We start from the raw sequence: 15,831 nt of genomic DNA, 5'->3' as shown, positions 1-15,831 counted from the left end.
CGTACAAATGACTGAACAAGGAGTTTCAGAGGAATCAACAATACTCTTGATCTGGTGCTCGAGATAGCTTGGTCGTTTACATTGTGCATCCGTGTCACCAAAAACTGCTTGTATGAGGACAATGTAGACGGTCATTCATATTCGATGTAGGATCAGATCAACCTGAAAAACGGGTTAACTATTCATGTAGATTACAAAGATCATGTATATATAGTATGTGTTGTACTGAATTATATAGAATCTAGATCAGAAATGATGAATTGTCCCTTCACCTTGTATGTCAATTCACTGATTATACACAAACTACAGTACTGGGATTTCTCCTCTATTCTCGATCTATATATCTAAATACAAAATCCCCTCGGAGTATCACAGTATATCCATAGATTCATCAATATCCCACCTAAACCCACCAACGCGCCGATGTTGAATGTGATTTGATCTCTTACGCTCCTCGATGAACTGTTCTGTCTACTTTCATTAGTCGATAATCCGCTAGTAGCTACATTCGATTGTGCCATTGTTGTATTCGTGCTGGATCCACTATCGTTACTGCTAGTTTTAGTGGCATTACCGCCTGATCCGGAGGCGGCACCCCGTCCTGAGGCTGCGGAGTATATATTCGAGATGGCTTCTTTCCATATTTCTTTATCGGTTCTTTCCATCCTTCTATCACTATCAACATCATAACCATACAGCAACGATGGTCAGTCAGTCAGTCCCGTTCTTATCGCTTTCCATTCAGGGATGCACTCACTAAGTCATCAATCCGTTGATTTCCCCTTCGACATCTACTGTTTGGGTCCATACTGCTCCGGAACAGGCGTAGTTGGTGATTTGACTTTGAAGCATGATCAGTAGATCACGCTAGAAAATTTGACTTTCAGTGAGCTGACTATTCTGTGAAAAATCTGCTATTCGCGTGAAACAGAAGGACCGTTGACCGGGATGACTTACAGATCTCGAATTCCATTTTTCAAGTGTTTCGTCAATCTCATACGTCTCATTGATAGCTGCGATAGCTTTAGGTACATTCCATAAACTACGAAAGGGAAATCGGTCAGCACGGAGTTTATGTGGCTGGAACAGACCAAAAAGGAGAAGAGGAGGTTTGAGCGGAACTTAAGTACACTCACTGATCGATCGAAACGTTATAACCCAATCCCCCGAATTCACCTTGAAGACCTATCCTAGCTGGGTCATAGGGTCCTGAGGGGTCTTTGGCATTCGGCATTCCACATTGAGGATCGGGGTACTACAGTATATCCAATTCAATCCCACAATCAGTTACACTGACATACCCAAAAAGTTGAGCTATTGAAAGTTTGATTACTCACATGATGATTATCAGAGTAATCTCCCGCTCCATGATCGTGCCAGCCGCTCGCGGCATCTACCAACCTGGTCGGATCCACATCTTTCACCATTGGTGCATGCTTGATCTCAGGTCCATCTTCAGGTTGACCCCATCCTTCATTGTATATTATCCAAGTGTAGATCGAAGGGAACGATTTGTGCAGGTTGACTAGTTCTCTTAACTCGTTGACGTACTGAGCTTGTTCTGAAATAGGGTCAGACATTTGTCAGTCTTCAGAAACTTGGTGATAAGTAATGCATCACTGATAGGAGATCAGAGATCAGAAATTCGACTCACGATCTTGGTTCGGTGGAAATTCCTTCCTCGCCGTCGTACTTGGCATATCCTGAATGACTAACATACCCAACTCGTCGCACGCTCTGTAAAAAAGGTCCGTCTCGACTTTAATATGTTTCCTAACCATGTTAAAACCCAATTCTTTCAGGTAGTTCAAATCGAATTTCAAGGCTTCGTATGAAGGAGGAGTGTATAGTCCATCTGGCCAATATCCTTGACTAATAGATGCACAGTAATTAATCAGTGATAGTTCAGGAAACAGCGAATACGAGATCATCCTGTACTTACTCAAGAGTACCAAAAGCAAAGATGAAATCCCCGTTCAACAAAGGCCTAATAACACCATCTACCTCTCCTTTACCTATACTTCTAAATCCCATATATGTTGTAACTGTATCGTCGCCCATGGAAACAGTCACATTGTACAAAGTGGGAGAATCAGGTGACCACAACTTGACATTTGGTAGAGTGAAATTGAAGGATGATTCGGTATTTCCATTGGTTTCGTATGCTGTACCTTCTGAATCTGATATGGAAAGTTTGACAGATTGTTCGGATGAATCAGATGTGTGCACGTTGATCGTTCCTATTCAAGTCCTGGATCAGTTTACTGGATCGAATTAAAGTGAAAGATGCGGGAAAGGCTACAGAACTCACCAACACCATCCATATCACCACTCAAGTCGATTCTACGAATATAAGTTTTCGGTACAGGTTCGATGAACACACTTTGCCATATCCCACTACAGGGGGTATAGAAAATATGACTAGGCGAATTGGTTTGTTTTCCAACTATTTTTGAAAGACGACAATACCAATCAGCATCGTCACCATTGAATTCGTTGCAAGAGAGTGTGTGCGTGGACTTACCGGGAATGATATATTCCTCACTATCCGTTGGATCATGGACGAAAACGGTGATTTCGTTCTCTTGTCCATATTGGACTAACGAGCTGATCTCTGCGTCGAATCGAGTATATCCACCTTTATGCGTCGTAGCGTTTTTACCCTATCAACCACACAAAGGACCAGAATGATATATCAGTGGACAAAGAAGGGTAAAAGGTTGATGGAACAGGCATACATTGATAAACACAGTAGCTTCATAGTCTACTGCTCCGAAGTTGAGAAGTAGAGATTGATCTTTCCAATCTGAAGGTACGTCAAACTTGGTTTGAAACCATGAGAATTCGTTATCCTTAGGATCGACTTGTAGACCTTAAAATTACCAAAGTGAAATGTCCTTTGTCAATTAGGTATGCACGAGATTACACAAATTCAATCATTTCGTTGTATCTTTCGGTTGAAATGAATATGAACTTGAGGAGAACTGGGACATACCACTCAAGCCACTTTCAATACAACTAGGAATCATCACTGCCCTACCCCACATATCATCCACGTTCTGAGGTACGTTATCGATATCTTCAGATGAATTCGCTTTCTGATACCTCCAAATCCCATTTAGGCTCTGCCATTTATCTCTGACCTGTTGTGGACGGGGGTATTCCGTCCAAGGATTCGTACCGACTTTTTGGGTCCAATCAGTCGTGAGAGGGGGACTTTGCAGTTCGTACCCTGATGAATCGGCATCGTATTGTCCGTTGATCAGTGGACTAGCGAGTAGTATGAAGAATGATAGTATGGTCAGTGGGATCATCATTTACCACTTCTATAGGAAGATAGATAGACAGATCGGGGGACTGTGGGTTGGAGAGACGGTAGGTAGATAGTTGAGGTGGATTGCTGGGTGACGAAAGAGATTTAAAGTAATGAATAGGAATATCAAAAGAACGAATGTAAGAGAAACAAAGTGTGATAATCTATACCAACATTTGTGGGTGTAAGTGATAACGATAATGATAAGGGGGAAAGAGATTAATCAATCTCAGATAGATTAAAGCCAGTATATGATACATGAATATCATCTTGATGATTGATTGATACTACGGTACTACACCGCTTGTTCATTGTCCTTGGCAGTATGAGTAACTAAGGAAGGATCAATCGATTAAAGGGTGTGTCTGTTTGTGGTGTATCGTGTTCGATCTGTGCTTTTGTCCATATGAATACGCACGATTAGTCAGTTTCATCAAAGGAAAGAATTGTGATCCTTTCCCCCCTCTCACTAAGATTAGCTAGATGCTAACCCCTTGAGTTGAATGAAAACTGGACTCACGCCGCATTCCTTTCTTTAACTGACTCACAATCTCGTAAGACCGACCAATCGATTGATTTGGTTTCCAATGAGCACAGCTTTGTCTCGTTTGATGAAGCGAGCAGACAATCGCACGAGGTCTTCAGCTTTTACATGAGGGGAAGATCGTGTCGTTATATGACTATGCTGAGGATGAAACGCAGATATCTACACATAGCACACACAGACAGTGTAGATAGATAGTCACCGTGCACTCCCACTCCGGAAGATCCGGCATCCGGGTGTTTCAAGATGTTTGCTCCTTTGTTCCGCCGGAACCAAACAATTACACCAAAATGCTTTGGTGTCGATCCACCATATCATCTCTACAAATCCAGACCAGCAGAGTTTGATTATGATCGGCATAGCCTTTTTACCAGTACCACTTTGATTGTGATCAGCATCGACCCCATGACAGTCATCAAGGCCTGTACACAGATAGAGGAGCATGAAACCCGCTCTACACTACAGACTGAGATCGGATCTTTGGCAGGTATAAGTCACGTGATTCACGTTCAAGCGGTGATGGCCCAGCGATCAAGATTTTCTATCAACCAGCTCAAAAACATGGCAACGGTGCAAAATCAAGTATACAAGTATACAAGCATATCCTGATCCTCATAGCGGACCAAAGCAGAGCATCATGGTCGGACCACCAGTTCGGGAGCGATATAATTCCAAAGCCAGAGGATCAGTAGCGGGCGGATCAAGTCACAAGAAGCGTAAGAGGGCGAAGAAGAATGATGATGACGGTGATGCGCCGAATGACACCGCAGAGGAAAGTAGTAGGACAGTAGTGGAAGATCCTACAGCTGGAATGTCATCTAAGAGGAGGAAAAGGTTCGAATCATTCATGGTCAGTCCACTTGCTCTATCTATCGTTGAACAGTACATAAGCTGAAAGTGTCCGCGGATATAGGCAAAGAAAGTGAAGACCGAACAACGATTGGAGACTCTTAAATTACTCGCATCCCTCGCACCATCCGGATCTACCTCAGCTTCTTTACTATCTTCATCTACACTAGGCCAGAATCCTTTGAACCCTACGAGTGCTCAGGAAAGGCATGATAAGAAGGAAGATAAGCTGGTCAGACAGGGGATAAGTAAAATGGCGAAGAAGTTTGGTGAAAATCAGGATGATCAAAATGATAGCTCAGCCGATGATGAGGACGACAATTCAATGCATACCAAGAACAAGGGGAAGGGGAAGCAGAAGGAGAGAATGATTGAGATTGCTAGAGATCCCGATATGAATGATGGAAACGAAGAAGATCAAGTGAAATCAACGGTGATCCCCAGTAAAAGCGATTTGAAAGCTCAGATTAAAGCTCAGGCCAAAGGGAAAGGAAAGGGCAAGATGCCCAAGAAGGTGAGTAAATATACATTGCTGTCATGATATACGTACACTTTCTGACCTGACATCTGGGCTTATATGTACATATAGGCAAATTGGAATCCCAATTTACTCCCTACTCAACCCGCTTCATCCTTTTCATCAGAATTTGATTCTTCCGACTCTGCAATTGACACCTCCGAAGATGAGGCTGACGACAATCAAAAGCAGCAAGAAACCCAACCTGAAGCTGGCCCCTCGTCTCCGACCAAGCTGGAGACGCCAAAGCCCCCTCCTGCGCCTGTGACTTTTCGCGGCGCGTTGAAGAAGGCTACCGATGGAGCAGCGGTACAGCCAAGGGTGGAAGTGAGAAAGAAGAAACCTATTATCGATTATCGGTTCTCAAGAGGGCTGAGAGAGGAGGATTTGAATGAAGATGAGGATGAAGACTCCAATATGGAAACTTCCGGAGAGGAAGATGAAGAGGAAGACTTAACTTCTAGTGAAGATGAAGATCCAGACTCTGAAGAAGGGAGTGAAGCTGAAGATGATGATGATGACGACGACGATGAAGATGAAGATGGGGACATCAGAACTGAAGCAAAAGCACCGCCGAAAAAGCGTGCATTAGGATTCAAAGATTGGGCGTTGAAGCAAATGGGACAAGCTACTCCGACTACCGCTCCCAACCTTCTCGAGAAAGACACCGCCTCCCCCACTATCGCTAAACCATCCCAACCCGTATCAAAGCCTGGGGAGTTAGTCGGTCCTCTTGGTGAAAAGATGAACATACCTGCTACATCTCTCTTGGATCAAAGTAAAGGCAGTGAAAATGCAACTGTCCGACCTTCAATCAAGAGAAGGGATTCCGTCACTGAGTCCAGAACGAACCTTCCCATCTTGGCAGAAGAACAATCGATCATAGAGTCGATCCTCATGAATCCCGTTGTGATCATCTGCGGTGAGACAGGAAGTGGTAAGACCACACAGGTACCACAGATGCTGTACGAGGCTGGGTTCGGTTACAAAGGGTCAGGTGAGTTATCCTTTCCGTCATGCATCTTGGAAAATGAGCTGATGCGAGTTTGTGAGGTAGATAATCCTGGTATGATTGCTGTCACTCAGCCACGACGAGTCGCAGCTGTCTCTCTGGCTGAGCGAGTACGATCCGAATTGAACTTACCTCCTCAGTCGAGTATAGTGGCTCATCAAATTCGATATTCATCTACCACATCTTCCACCACTTCTATCAAATTTATGACTGACGGTGTACTCTTACGGGAACTTGCGTCGGACTTCCTGCTGAGTCGATATAGCGTGGTTGTAGTTGACGAAGCACATGAGAGAGGTGTGAATACCGATGTCTTAGTGGGGGTATTGAGTAGAGTAGCTAAACTTAGAGAGAAGCTGTGGAGGGAAAAGAAAGATCAAGATATCAAACCATTACGAATCGTCATCATGTCGGCTACCTTGAGAGTATCTGATTTCGCAGAAAATTCAGTTTTATTCTCGCAACCACCACCCATCCTACATATCACCGCCAGACAACATCCGGTCACAATTCATTTCAGCCGCAGAACAGTTAGTGATTATGTTACCGAAGCGTACAAGAAGATATGCAAGATACATAATAGATTACCTCAGGGTGGTATCCTCGTCTTCATGACTGGACAGAGTGAGATTCAGGGTTTGTGCAGGAAACTGGAAAAGAAATATAATCAGAATAAGAATAAATCGAAGATACAGCATCAAGAGAAACCCGAAGTGACTTTACCTGTTGAAGGTGAGTACATCATCCCAAATGGAAACACTGAGGTGAAGAATGGATTGCTGACTTAGCTGTGTAGAACAAGAGACCGAAGATGTTGAATTGGGAGGCGATAACGACTTGGCAGCTGATGTCGACGATGGGAATGCGGAAAGTGATCCAGAGGGTTTGGATACAGATGAGGAGGACATCGAGGGCATAGAAGGCCTGGAGATAGATGAAGCTACGGATGGTGAGTGATAGACCTTATCCGATATGTCATTTGTACTGATATCCGTGTAGCCCCCATGCATGTTCTCCCATTATATTCCCTTCTCTCCAACGAACAGCAAATGCAGGTCTTCAAGCCTCCACCTGAAGGTCATCGACTAGTCATCATCTCTACCAATGTCGCTGAGACTTCCTTGACTATACCTGGTATACGATACGTGGTAGATTCCGGTCGAGCCAAAGAAAGGCATTACGATCCTTCCACGGGTGTACAGTCATTCCAGGTCTCCTGGATATCCAAGGCCTCTTCATCCCAAAGAGCAGGTCGAGCAGGTCGTACAGGTCCAGGACACTGTTATCGTCTATACTCCTCAGCACTGTACGAAGATCATTTCGAGCAATTCTCGAAACCTGAAATACTCCGAATGCCAATCGAAGGTATGGTATTGCAAATGAAGAGTATGAACATTGATCAAGTGATCAATTTCCCTTTCCCAACTCCACCTGATCGATTCGCTCTCAAAAAGGCAGAAGATCTATTGACGAATTTAGGAGCGTTGGAAAGGTCTACGCAAACTAGGATGATAGCTGGTCAAACTAGATTAGGAGTCGAAGGTGGCAAAATAACTGATTTAGGTATAAAGATGTCAAGTTATCCTGTTACACCTAGATTTGCGAAGATGTTGATTATAGGTGAACAACATGGATGTTTACCTTATATCATTGCGATAGTTGCTGGGCTGAGTGTGGGTGATCCGTTTGTCCATGAGAATGCGATTGAGATAGATGAAGAGGAAGATCAAGGAAATCCGGAATTATCACATATAAGGGATGAGGAAGTGAAAGAGAAAGAGGAAAGGAAAGAAACGAGAAAGAGGTTCTTCAAAGCTCAGCAGGTGAGTGGAGCATCCTCAATAATCAAACATCTTCTTCAATCCTAACGATTATCCCAAATAAGTGATCTGAAGCTAATTGATATCGAACATCTTACTCTAATAGCAATTTACTGCATTAGGTGGTGGGACCAGCGATATGTTCAAATTGTTATCGGCTGTAGGAGCATACGAGTATGACCCTTCCTTGACTTTTTGTACAAAGAACTTCCTCCGTCTGAAGGTGAGTCGATCAAATTTGAAATACAATCACATCTTGCTGAGATAGGAGATATGTCAAATACAGGCAATGCAAGAGATTCATCAGTTACGAAATCAGATATCTGCCATCGCAAAAGTACCTTTAGGCAAACTGCTGCCACCCAATGACACTCAGGTCAGTCAACGTTTGCTAATTTGTCAACACAACATTCATCGAGCTGATCTAATCGCTATCTGCTCTTTGCACAGCTCAAAGTAATTCGTCAAATCCTCACAGCAGGATTCATCGACCAAGTGGCCGTTCGGGAAGATCTCGTCTTGAAAAAAGGTGGATCGTACGAATCCACCCGCGGAGTCAAATACCGAGTTAACGGCGTACCCTCGACGGAAAACGTGTTTATACACCCTTCATCAAGTTTGTTCCATCGATCACCACCTGATTATCTAATTTTCACTGAACTAATCCGAAGTCCAGGTGGTAAAACGTGGTTGAAGGGAATAACCAAGATTAATCCTAATTGGTTATCTAACCTAGGCAAAAATCTATGTACTTTTTCTAAACCTCAAGAATTACCTGGAAATAGAACTAAGATAATTAAGAATAAAGATGGTACCGAGGAGAGGGAGGTATATGTTACTCCGCATTTTAGGGATTTGGGAGTGGATTTGCCGGTTATGAAGATGAGGCAGAGAAAGGAGGGGACAAGGTGGGTGTTGATTGAGTAGAACATTGGAGTCGGTGCATTTTATTGGGAGATTAGATATATCTGGTGTATATTATCTAGATAGCATGTGGTATGATGATACACATGAGAATAATTATGCATGCTGTTCAAGGGAGCCTTGACATGTATATACAGTGTAATATCCTACGAATAATAAGTATCCCTATATTGTTCATACACTTTTCCAGTTGGCAAACCCAGAGCTTCTCTCCTACTGACCGCGTTGGGCGCTTCGGCTACTGAGATGGGTCTTTCAGCTAACGAAGATACCCTCGTGCCATGTCGAGGTTCCTCGGTTACCTCATCGAGATAGTCATATACTGCCGAGTGGATCGCTATAACATAAAATGTTAAACACCAAATTAGCAGCCATCTAGAATTGTATTGATACGGCAGACTTACAAATCCTGTTATCCCATAGAGCGGAAGTACGTGGTGTCCACTTGAATCGAATTTGTATATCTGTATTTTGCTCATAAACTTGGAACAACTAATTCAAAAAGGGAGAACCCCAAATATCAGTTCGTCTGCACTCTGTATGAGTGCAAATGGAAGCCATACTAACTTTCTTCAAGATAGCTTGAGCTTCAGAATACTCGAATCCCTTGATACCAATCGTGAACCTTGAATTTACGAATAAAGCTTTCCAGCCTGTTGCGGGGTTGACTCGCACGATAGGGTGAGCGTTGATAATGGGAGATTGTTTGCCCGTTACAGGGTCGGTGTAACTGTGGACTGATCGATATCTAATCGTAACTACGTATCAGCCATGCTACACTATGAGCCATATTCATGAAAGGTAGTCTCCCACTTACAATCCTTCAAGAGGTTCAATCAATTTTTGGAAAGCCGGTGAGAGTTTATCGTAAGCTGCGTATCCAGATGCCCACTGATCGATCATATCATACCCAAGACAAACTCAGTCAGTCAGTCAATCAAGGGATGTGGATGACTTACCAAAGTATCACCGCCTACTCCAGGGAGATGATCGAGATGAAGATGGGTAACTCCAGGTGGTTGAGGCTCGTGAGTCAAGCTACATTCAATACACATGACTGTCAGCTGATTTCATATTGTATCAATCTCTAGCTTCAGACTCACTCAGTGTGCCAATTCTGAGTACCGAAGGGACTCTTATAATCAGGTTCGAGACCGTTTGTCTTGGCAATCTCATCACTTATGATTGTCACTCCAGGTAGATCCTTATGCACGCGGGCAGCTGTGGGGTGCACTTCAGGCACTCCATACCATTTCCCTAATTCAAGTTGTTCTTGAGGAGTGATATTTCTAAAATCCATCGGATACATTATATGACAATCAGCAAAGATCAATGGACGGAATATAAATTTGTGCTGTATGCTCACTGATCTCGGAAGAAGACTACAGTCCTCTCAGCAATCAATAAACCAAGTTCATCTTTCTGTTGATCTGTCAATTCCGATAATTGAAGACCGACAATCCTAAAAGTACAAGGGATTCACATTGAACTGTCAATCCCACCCCCGTTTCAATCCCATCAGCATGATTGGGACTCACTCTGTACCCAAATGAGGCGAAAGGTCGTTAACTTCCTTAGCAGCGCTCAAAAGAGCTTTCTTCTCCCTATCTGCCCTCAATCCAGGCTCTTTGAATTCCCATGCTTGCTTTCGCAGAGCCGCATCGAGATCTTTAGGTTTATCGGGATAGTATGGATATCCTTTAGATATGTCCAATCCGGCATTCTCAAGTCGCTCTGCAGCATATGATAATCAGATTGATCAACATGGAACTCTACCCTGCCAGATATGTGAAGTACGGAAGAGACTCACCTCGAGTGGATTTAGCTAGATGGAAAGGTCTTCCTCTCGAATCGAAGTTGTTGGCCACTTTAATAGGCATTGTGATAATTGAGTTTTTCCTAGGTATGAGTAGCTCTTAGTTGATCAAACGACAGATGGTAGAGGGTCGAAGACAGATGACAACTGATCAAGGAAGAGGTATCTTATATGATGTATCAAGATATCAAGAAGGCACTGAGGAAACGACTCTTTCCGAAAAATACAAATGGACCATTGGATTTGCATGAATCACGAGAGACTTCTTCAAACATGTCACCTGCCTGTGTACTGATGCTGTGATTCATCGGTCAAAAGCGTTAAATGACACCATCGATAAGATTGCAAAATACCTTTAATTTTCCGATCTATCACCCACCCCTTCTCCTCTTGCAAGAAATAAGTTGTCGCATGTACTATGATCCCTGGAGCATAATAGTTAGTGAGAGAATTAGAATGCCTTTCACTGTGCGAGCCTTACATCACTTTATGAAGATCTAGGACAGCTCCTCCTCACGAATCACGGCTTTCCATATGATTGTTTGATTGATGTCTTCCCTTCGGTCATTTCCGTTTGGATCAATCGGATAACCGATTTCTGGCTCTTGTCTCCCACAGGATTGCGTGCGATCATGCAGATATCTCTATCCGAAGTCTACCGATCGACAGATCTGTTCAAGCCACTCGGACATACCGAGAAGTGAATGATCATCGTTGGCGTGATTGGATTCGGTGAAGTCCGATAAAGAGCTGATCTACTCGCAGGCATCATTCGCTTGATGAAATTAACAACATACAGCGATGAATTCGATAGGCACAAGCGACAGTGAGGTTTCAAGCGGGCCGCATCAGACACGCTTGTAGAGGCTGAAACCAAAAAGAATGAATTTTGGGTAGCCAGGTCGCCCTCGAAAGGACTACCCGGACAAATCTAAATATTGAGCATCTGAACCAGCCGAAGCCAGCACAAGGAAGGGCTGCCCCCTTATGGACCATGCGTCGCCGTGCTATGGGCGGAAGCCCGACCTGGGACACCGCAGGCTGAAGGCGGTAGAAAATCCCGATACAAGGTAAGTATGAAGGTGGAGGGGAGCGCAATATGCACCCTCACACACTTATGGCGGATCGAAGAGAGTCGTATATCACCGACATGTGGCACTCGGCAGTTGTGACATCATCACTTTTGACTCTGTGTCATCGATTAGACGTCATTGGTCGATTGGTAGTCCACCTTCGATCCAGAGCAGACCACACATTCCTCGCCATACTATCACGGAAATCACCTTGATTGATTCTTTTCAGAGGGCTGACCCAAGCAACCAGCTATATGCTTATCAGGAGATCATTGCAAGCTATACCACGCCTACGACTGTTGCCATCACCACGTTTATCATACATCAGTACAAGACTCATATCCAAGATGTCCGCACCTGAGATCGATATCATTACCAAGGAGGTCCTACCGGAGAGCGAACTCAAAGATGGTCAAATGTAAGCATTTATGGTCATGGCCCAGTCACATATTGAAAGCATTCCTCTTTCTGCTGCTTAACCTACTGCTCTTGTGATAGGAAAACCGTCGAATTCGGTGAAGGTAAAGTCTTACTTTCGAAGATCAAGGGAAAGATCTATGCCACTTCTGCTTTCTGTACGCATGTGAGTTAGAATTCAGCAAGCAGTAATCATACCATGGATTTAGCTGATCAAAACTTGTCTGAACAGTACGGTGCTCCCCTTGAGAGTGAGTGTCATCTCATCTGAACATACACAGTGCTAGAACTAACCCACTGCTGTTCCTAGAGGGTGTAATTTCCCATGATGGTAGAGTCGTATGTCCATGGCACGGAGGTGAGTTCAGATCCTCTCAACCACAGAATCAAGGCTGATTGTACTACACATTCTGGTAGCATGTTTCAATGTCTGTTCAGGAGATATCGAAGATGCCCCAGGACTCGACAGTCTATGGAAGTTTTCCGCGACAGTTAATAACGGACAGATAGTCGTATCGGCAAACCACCAAGAAGTCAAATCGAAGGTCGGCAGAATCGTCCCTAAGGCCAGAACAAAGGGGACAGGTAGAAAGGAAAATGAAACGGTTGTCATCGTTGGTGGTGGTTCGGGTGGTATTCACACTGTTGAAAGCTTGAGAATGGTGAGTGTCGCATTGTTGTAGACCTGCATCATACGTTTAATCTCTGACTATATGGAGAATCTCTTGTGCTGATCATATGAATGACCGTAGAATGATTTCCAAGGAGACATCGTCTTGATCTCTGAGGAGACCTACGCACCCATCGATCGGTGAGTGCATTGCGTGATACCTAATTCACCTCAGTCATTGAATTGACCATTTCTTTCCGCACCAGAACCAAAATGTCCAAAGGTCTTGTAGACAACGCTGAAAAACTCGCTTGGCGTAAACCCGAAGAATTAAAGAGTGATTTCGGTGTCGATTTCCATCCTGGTACCGTGAGTTTTGGTAAATATTACTAAAAGGTATCTATACAATAGCTAACAACCAGTCTTATAGTCCGTTACGAAAGTCGACTTTTCATCGCAAAGCGTGACCACTTCATCTGGTCAAACACACAAATACGACCATCTCGTTCTCGCACCCGGAGCCAAGCCCAAGAAAATCCCAATTGACGGAGCAGACTTGGATGGAGTAGTGACTTTGCGATATGTTCAAGATACTCAAAAGATCACTTCTGCTATCACGAAAGATTCAGATATTGTTCTGATCGGAACTTCATTCATCTCGATGGAAGCCGCCGGTGCGATATTGAAGAAAGGACCTAAATCTGTTACGTTGGTAGGTATGGACGAAACCCCTTTCGAAAAGATTTTAGGTAAAGATATCGGTAACGCTGTCATGGAGGTGAGTCCGTCATTCCAAATCCTCGGTCAAGAAAGCTGATATAACTGGGTTGTGACATAGAATATGAAGAAACAAGGTATCAAATTTTACATGAAGGCTGAAATTGAGAAACTCGCTCCTTCAGGTAAGTCGAGCACTATTGCTATTGCATCTTAGGTTGAACGATCAACGGAAGCTGATCATACTGGCGTGCACATATAGAATCTAACCCTTCTCATGTCGGTTCCATCCACGTTAAAGGCCAAGACCCCATCCCCGCCAATTTCGTAATTATGGGTACTGGAGTCGCACCAGCCACGTCATTCCTCGAAGGTGTCGTATCATTAGAGAAAGACGGAGGTGTCAAAGTAGATGAATATCTGAGAATCGAAGGACAAAAGAACGTCTATGCTATTGGTGACATTGCTCATTATGTACAATACCCTGACAAGTTCCCAAGAAGAGTGGAACATTGGAACGTTGCTGGTAATCATGTGAGTATTTCTCAAGATCTCAAAACGGGAGAGGTACAGATACTGAGTTGAAATGTGTGATTTGCATGATATATAGGGACGAGAAGTAGCACATAACATCACTCATCCGGATGATCAAGTCGCTTATACCAAGGTACCGATCTTCTGGTCCTCGATCGGTAAAGGGTTGAGATACCTCGGTACTGGTGCGGGATTCGATGATTCTTACACTGATGGTAATATCGATGAACTCAAGGTGGGTCTTCGTGTTCTGGTAAAGATGCAAGAAAAGATCACTTCAGCTGACTAATTGGTAACGAATGGTCAGTTCGCAACATACCAAGCTAAGAACGGTAAGATCACAGCTGTAGCTACGATGCAAAGGGATCCTATTGTCGCCAAGGCCAGCGAATTGATGAGATTAGATATCATGCCTAGTCTGGATGAGATCAGAAACGGTAAGAATATCTTGGAAATTGAATTGATCGATAAAGGTGGAAACAAAGTATGAAGGGTTAGATGTAGTAAGCTGTAATCGACGAGTCACCGGGAAGAGATGATGCGGGCGGTGGCAATATATTTGGATTATTTTTGTAGCTATATATCGAATTTAGTAGTCTTATATGTGAAATATGAACATTCTTCGTGAACATCCGGAGTTACTGGAGAAATTGAGGTTTCCGTTGTCGCGATGTTACATTCATACATTCCTAGATCTAATGAGTACAACAATGGAAATCTCGACCTCACCGAAAACTGATATTGCTCTAATATTAACTGGGAATTCCTTAGTCATCCGTTTTGCCTGGTGGTTTACCACACGGTTGAACCATTTTCTATCATCACATGAAATCACGTCAGCAAATAAACTTTGATACATTTGATCGAGTATTCAGATTCATAATGACTTGATCAAGAGGAAAGATCCACCTCAACTGTGAAAAAAGAGGAAAACAACGACTACTTACCTCAATCAATTCGAACCTCTTCCTAGCTTGGCACTCCCCATCTGCAATTGACACGTAGCCAAGTAAAGGTGGATGTCCAATGATCGCAGCTAACGTATCTCGATGCTGGTGTGTTAACCACTCACTAATAGATTTTGTCAGCTTGAACATGCCAGTGTGGGGGATGCTTTTGTGAGGGTGAAAAAGGATCTGACATGAGAGGAACCAAGCAGTTGAGGTGAAAAGTGAACAGAGACTTACTACTTAGTCGTATCCGCATGTCCTGTACCGGTATATCTGGCATGGACTATATAAACAAGGTGCGTCTCAGCATATTGGCCAGATCGAAGAAGGGGAAGCGAAGGAATTGGACTGACGTTGTTCAAGTTGGGTATTGGCTGTATATCGTAATTCGGACTATCAGAAGCAAAGTCAGCTCCTCAATCCCCAGCTGTTCACGACTAGTTGACCTACCATCTTTGATATGTGATGTCTGACCGATGACGATTGCAAGCAATGTTTGAAAGAATGTTGTTACCTTTTCGCTTGTCAGCATAGAGTGAGAGTGCGTCGAGACTGTGATGTGATGAGTGTGGTAAGTGCCACATTCAACTATCACCGATCACTCTGATCTAACCTTAAGTGTGTCACTCATTTAACAACCTGTTAGGATGATCTCTCGAAGGTGAGGAGGGTGTTGAGGTGAAGGTCAATGTAAAAGTGATAGCAGACAGATATTCTTTGTTATCCAATCTAATC

General features: G+C 43.6%; 5 protein-coding genes across 5 annotated transcripts; 2 read left to right on the top strand and 3 right to left on the bottom strand.

Annotated features, from left to right (window-relative positions):
- Positions 1–344: 344 nt before the first annotated feature.
- V865_007566 (uncharacterized protein) lies at positions 345–3,314 on the bottom strand (the record flags this gene model as incomplete). The annotated part of the gene is made up of 11 exons (XM_066231312.1): positions 345–675; positions 758–867; positions 958–1,042; positions 1,137–1,255; positions 1,338–1,561; positions 1,655–1,872; positions 1,943–2,240; positions 2,312–2,446; positions 2,525–2,663; positions 2,739–2,872; positions 2,996–3,314. 11 exons carry the CDS (start codon positions 3,312–3,314, stop codon positions 345–347), a joined length of 2,112 nt encoding a protein of 703 aa, XP_066087409.1.
- A 1,180-nt stretch (positions 3,315–4,494) lies between these two features.
- Positions 4,495–8,982, top strand: V865_007565 (uncharacterized protein; the record flags this gene model as incomplete). Its single annotated transcript, XM_066231311.1, has 9 exons — positions 4,495–4,707; positions 4,771–5,220; positions 5,296–6,220; positions 6,281–6,967; positions 7,032–7,184; positions 7,235–8,058; positions 8,162–8,278; positions 8,342–8,431; positions 8,506–8,982. 9 exons carry the CDS (start codon positions 4,495–4,497, stop codon positions 8,980–8,982), a joined length of 3,936 nt encoding a protein of 1,311 aa, XP_066087408.1.
- Positions 8,983–9,125: 143 nt separating this feature from the next.
- V865_007564 (uncharacterized protein) lies at positions 9,126–10,859 on the bottom strand (the record flags this gene model as incomplete). The annotated part of the gene is made up of 9 exons (XM_066231310.1): positions 9,126–9,316; positions 9,384–9,471; positions 9,547–9,727; positions 9,797–9,870; positions 9,939–10,017; positions 10,083–10,268; positions 10,346–10,441; positions 10,518–10,713; positions 10,790–10,859. 9 exons carry the CDS (start codon positions 10,857–10,859, stop codon positions 9,126–9,128), a joined length of 1,161 nt encoding a protein of 386 aa, XP_066087407.1.
- Positions 10,860–12,215: 1,356 nt separating this feature from the next.
- V865_007563 (uncharacterized protein) lies at positions 12,216–14,636 on the top strand (the record flags this gene model as incomplete). The annotated part of the gene is made up of 12 exons (XM_066231309.1): positions 12,216–12,286; positions 12,367–12,451; positions 12,518–12,536; positions 12,596–12,643; positions 12,703–12,947; positions 13,038–13,096; positions 13,162–13,264; positions 13,326–13,673; positions 13,734–13,797; positions 13,875–14,146; positions 14,223–14,381; positions 14,454–14,636. 12 exons carry the CDS (start codon positions 12,216–12,218, stop codon positions 14,634–14,636), a joined length of 1,656 nt encoding a protein of 551 aa, XP_066087406.1.
- Positions 14,637–14,913: 277 nt separating this feature from the next.
- Positions 14,914–15,549, bottom strand: V865_007562 (uncharacterized protein; the record flags this gene model as incomplete). Its single annotated transcript, XM_066231308.1, has 5 exons — positions 14,914–14,961; positions 15,094–15,217; positions 15,334–15,379; positions 15,450–15,489; positions 15,547–15,549. 5 exons carry the CDS (start codon positions 15,547–15,549, stop codon positions 14,914–14,916), a joined length of 261 nt encoding a protein of 86 aa, XP_066087405.1.
- Between the last annotated feature and the right edge of the window lie 282 nt (positions 15,550–15,831).

The sequence above is a fragment of the Kwoniella europaea genome, chromosome 2, assembly GCF_036810445.1.
Source record: "Kwoniella europaea PYCC6329 chromosome 2, complete sequence".
Classification (NCBI taxonomy): Eukaryota; Fungi; Basidiomycota; class Tremellomycetes; order Tremellales; family Cryptococcaceae; genus Kwoniella; species Kwoniella europaea.
Note: the sequence above shows the minus strand (reverse complement) of the source record. Positions and strands in the feature narration are given on the sequence as shown.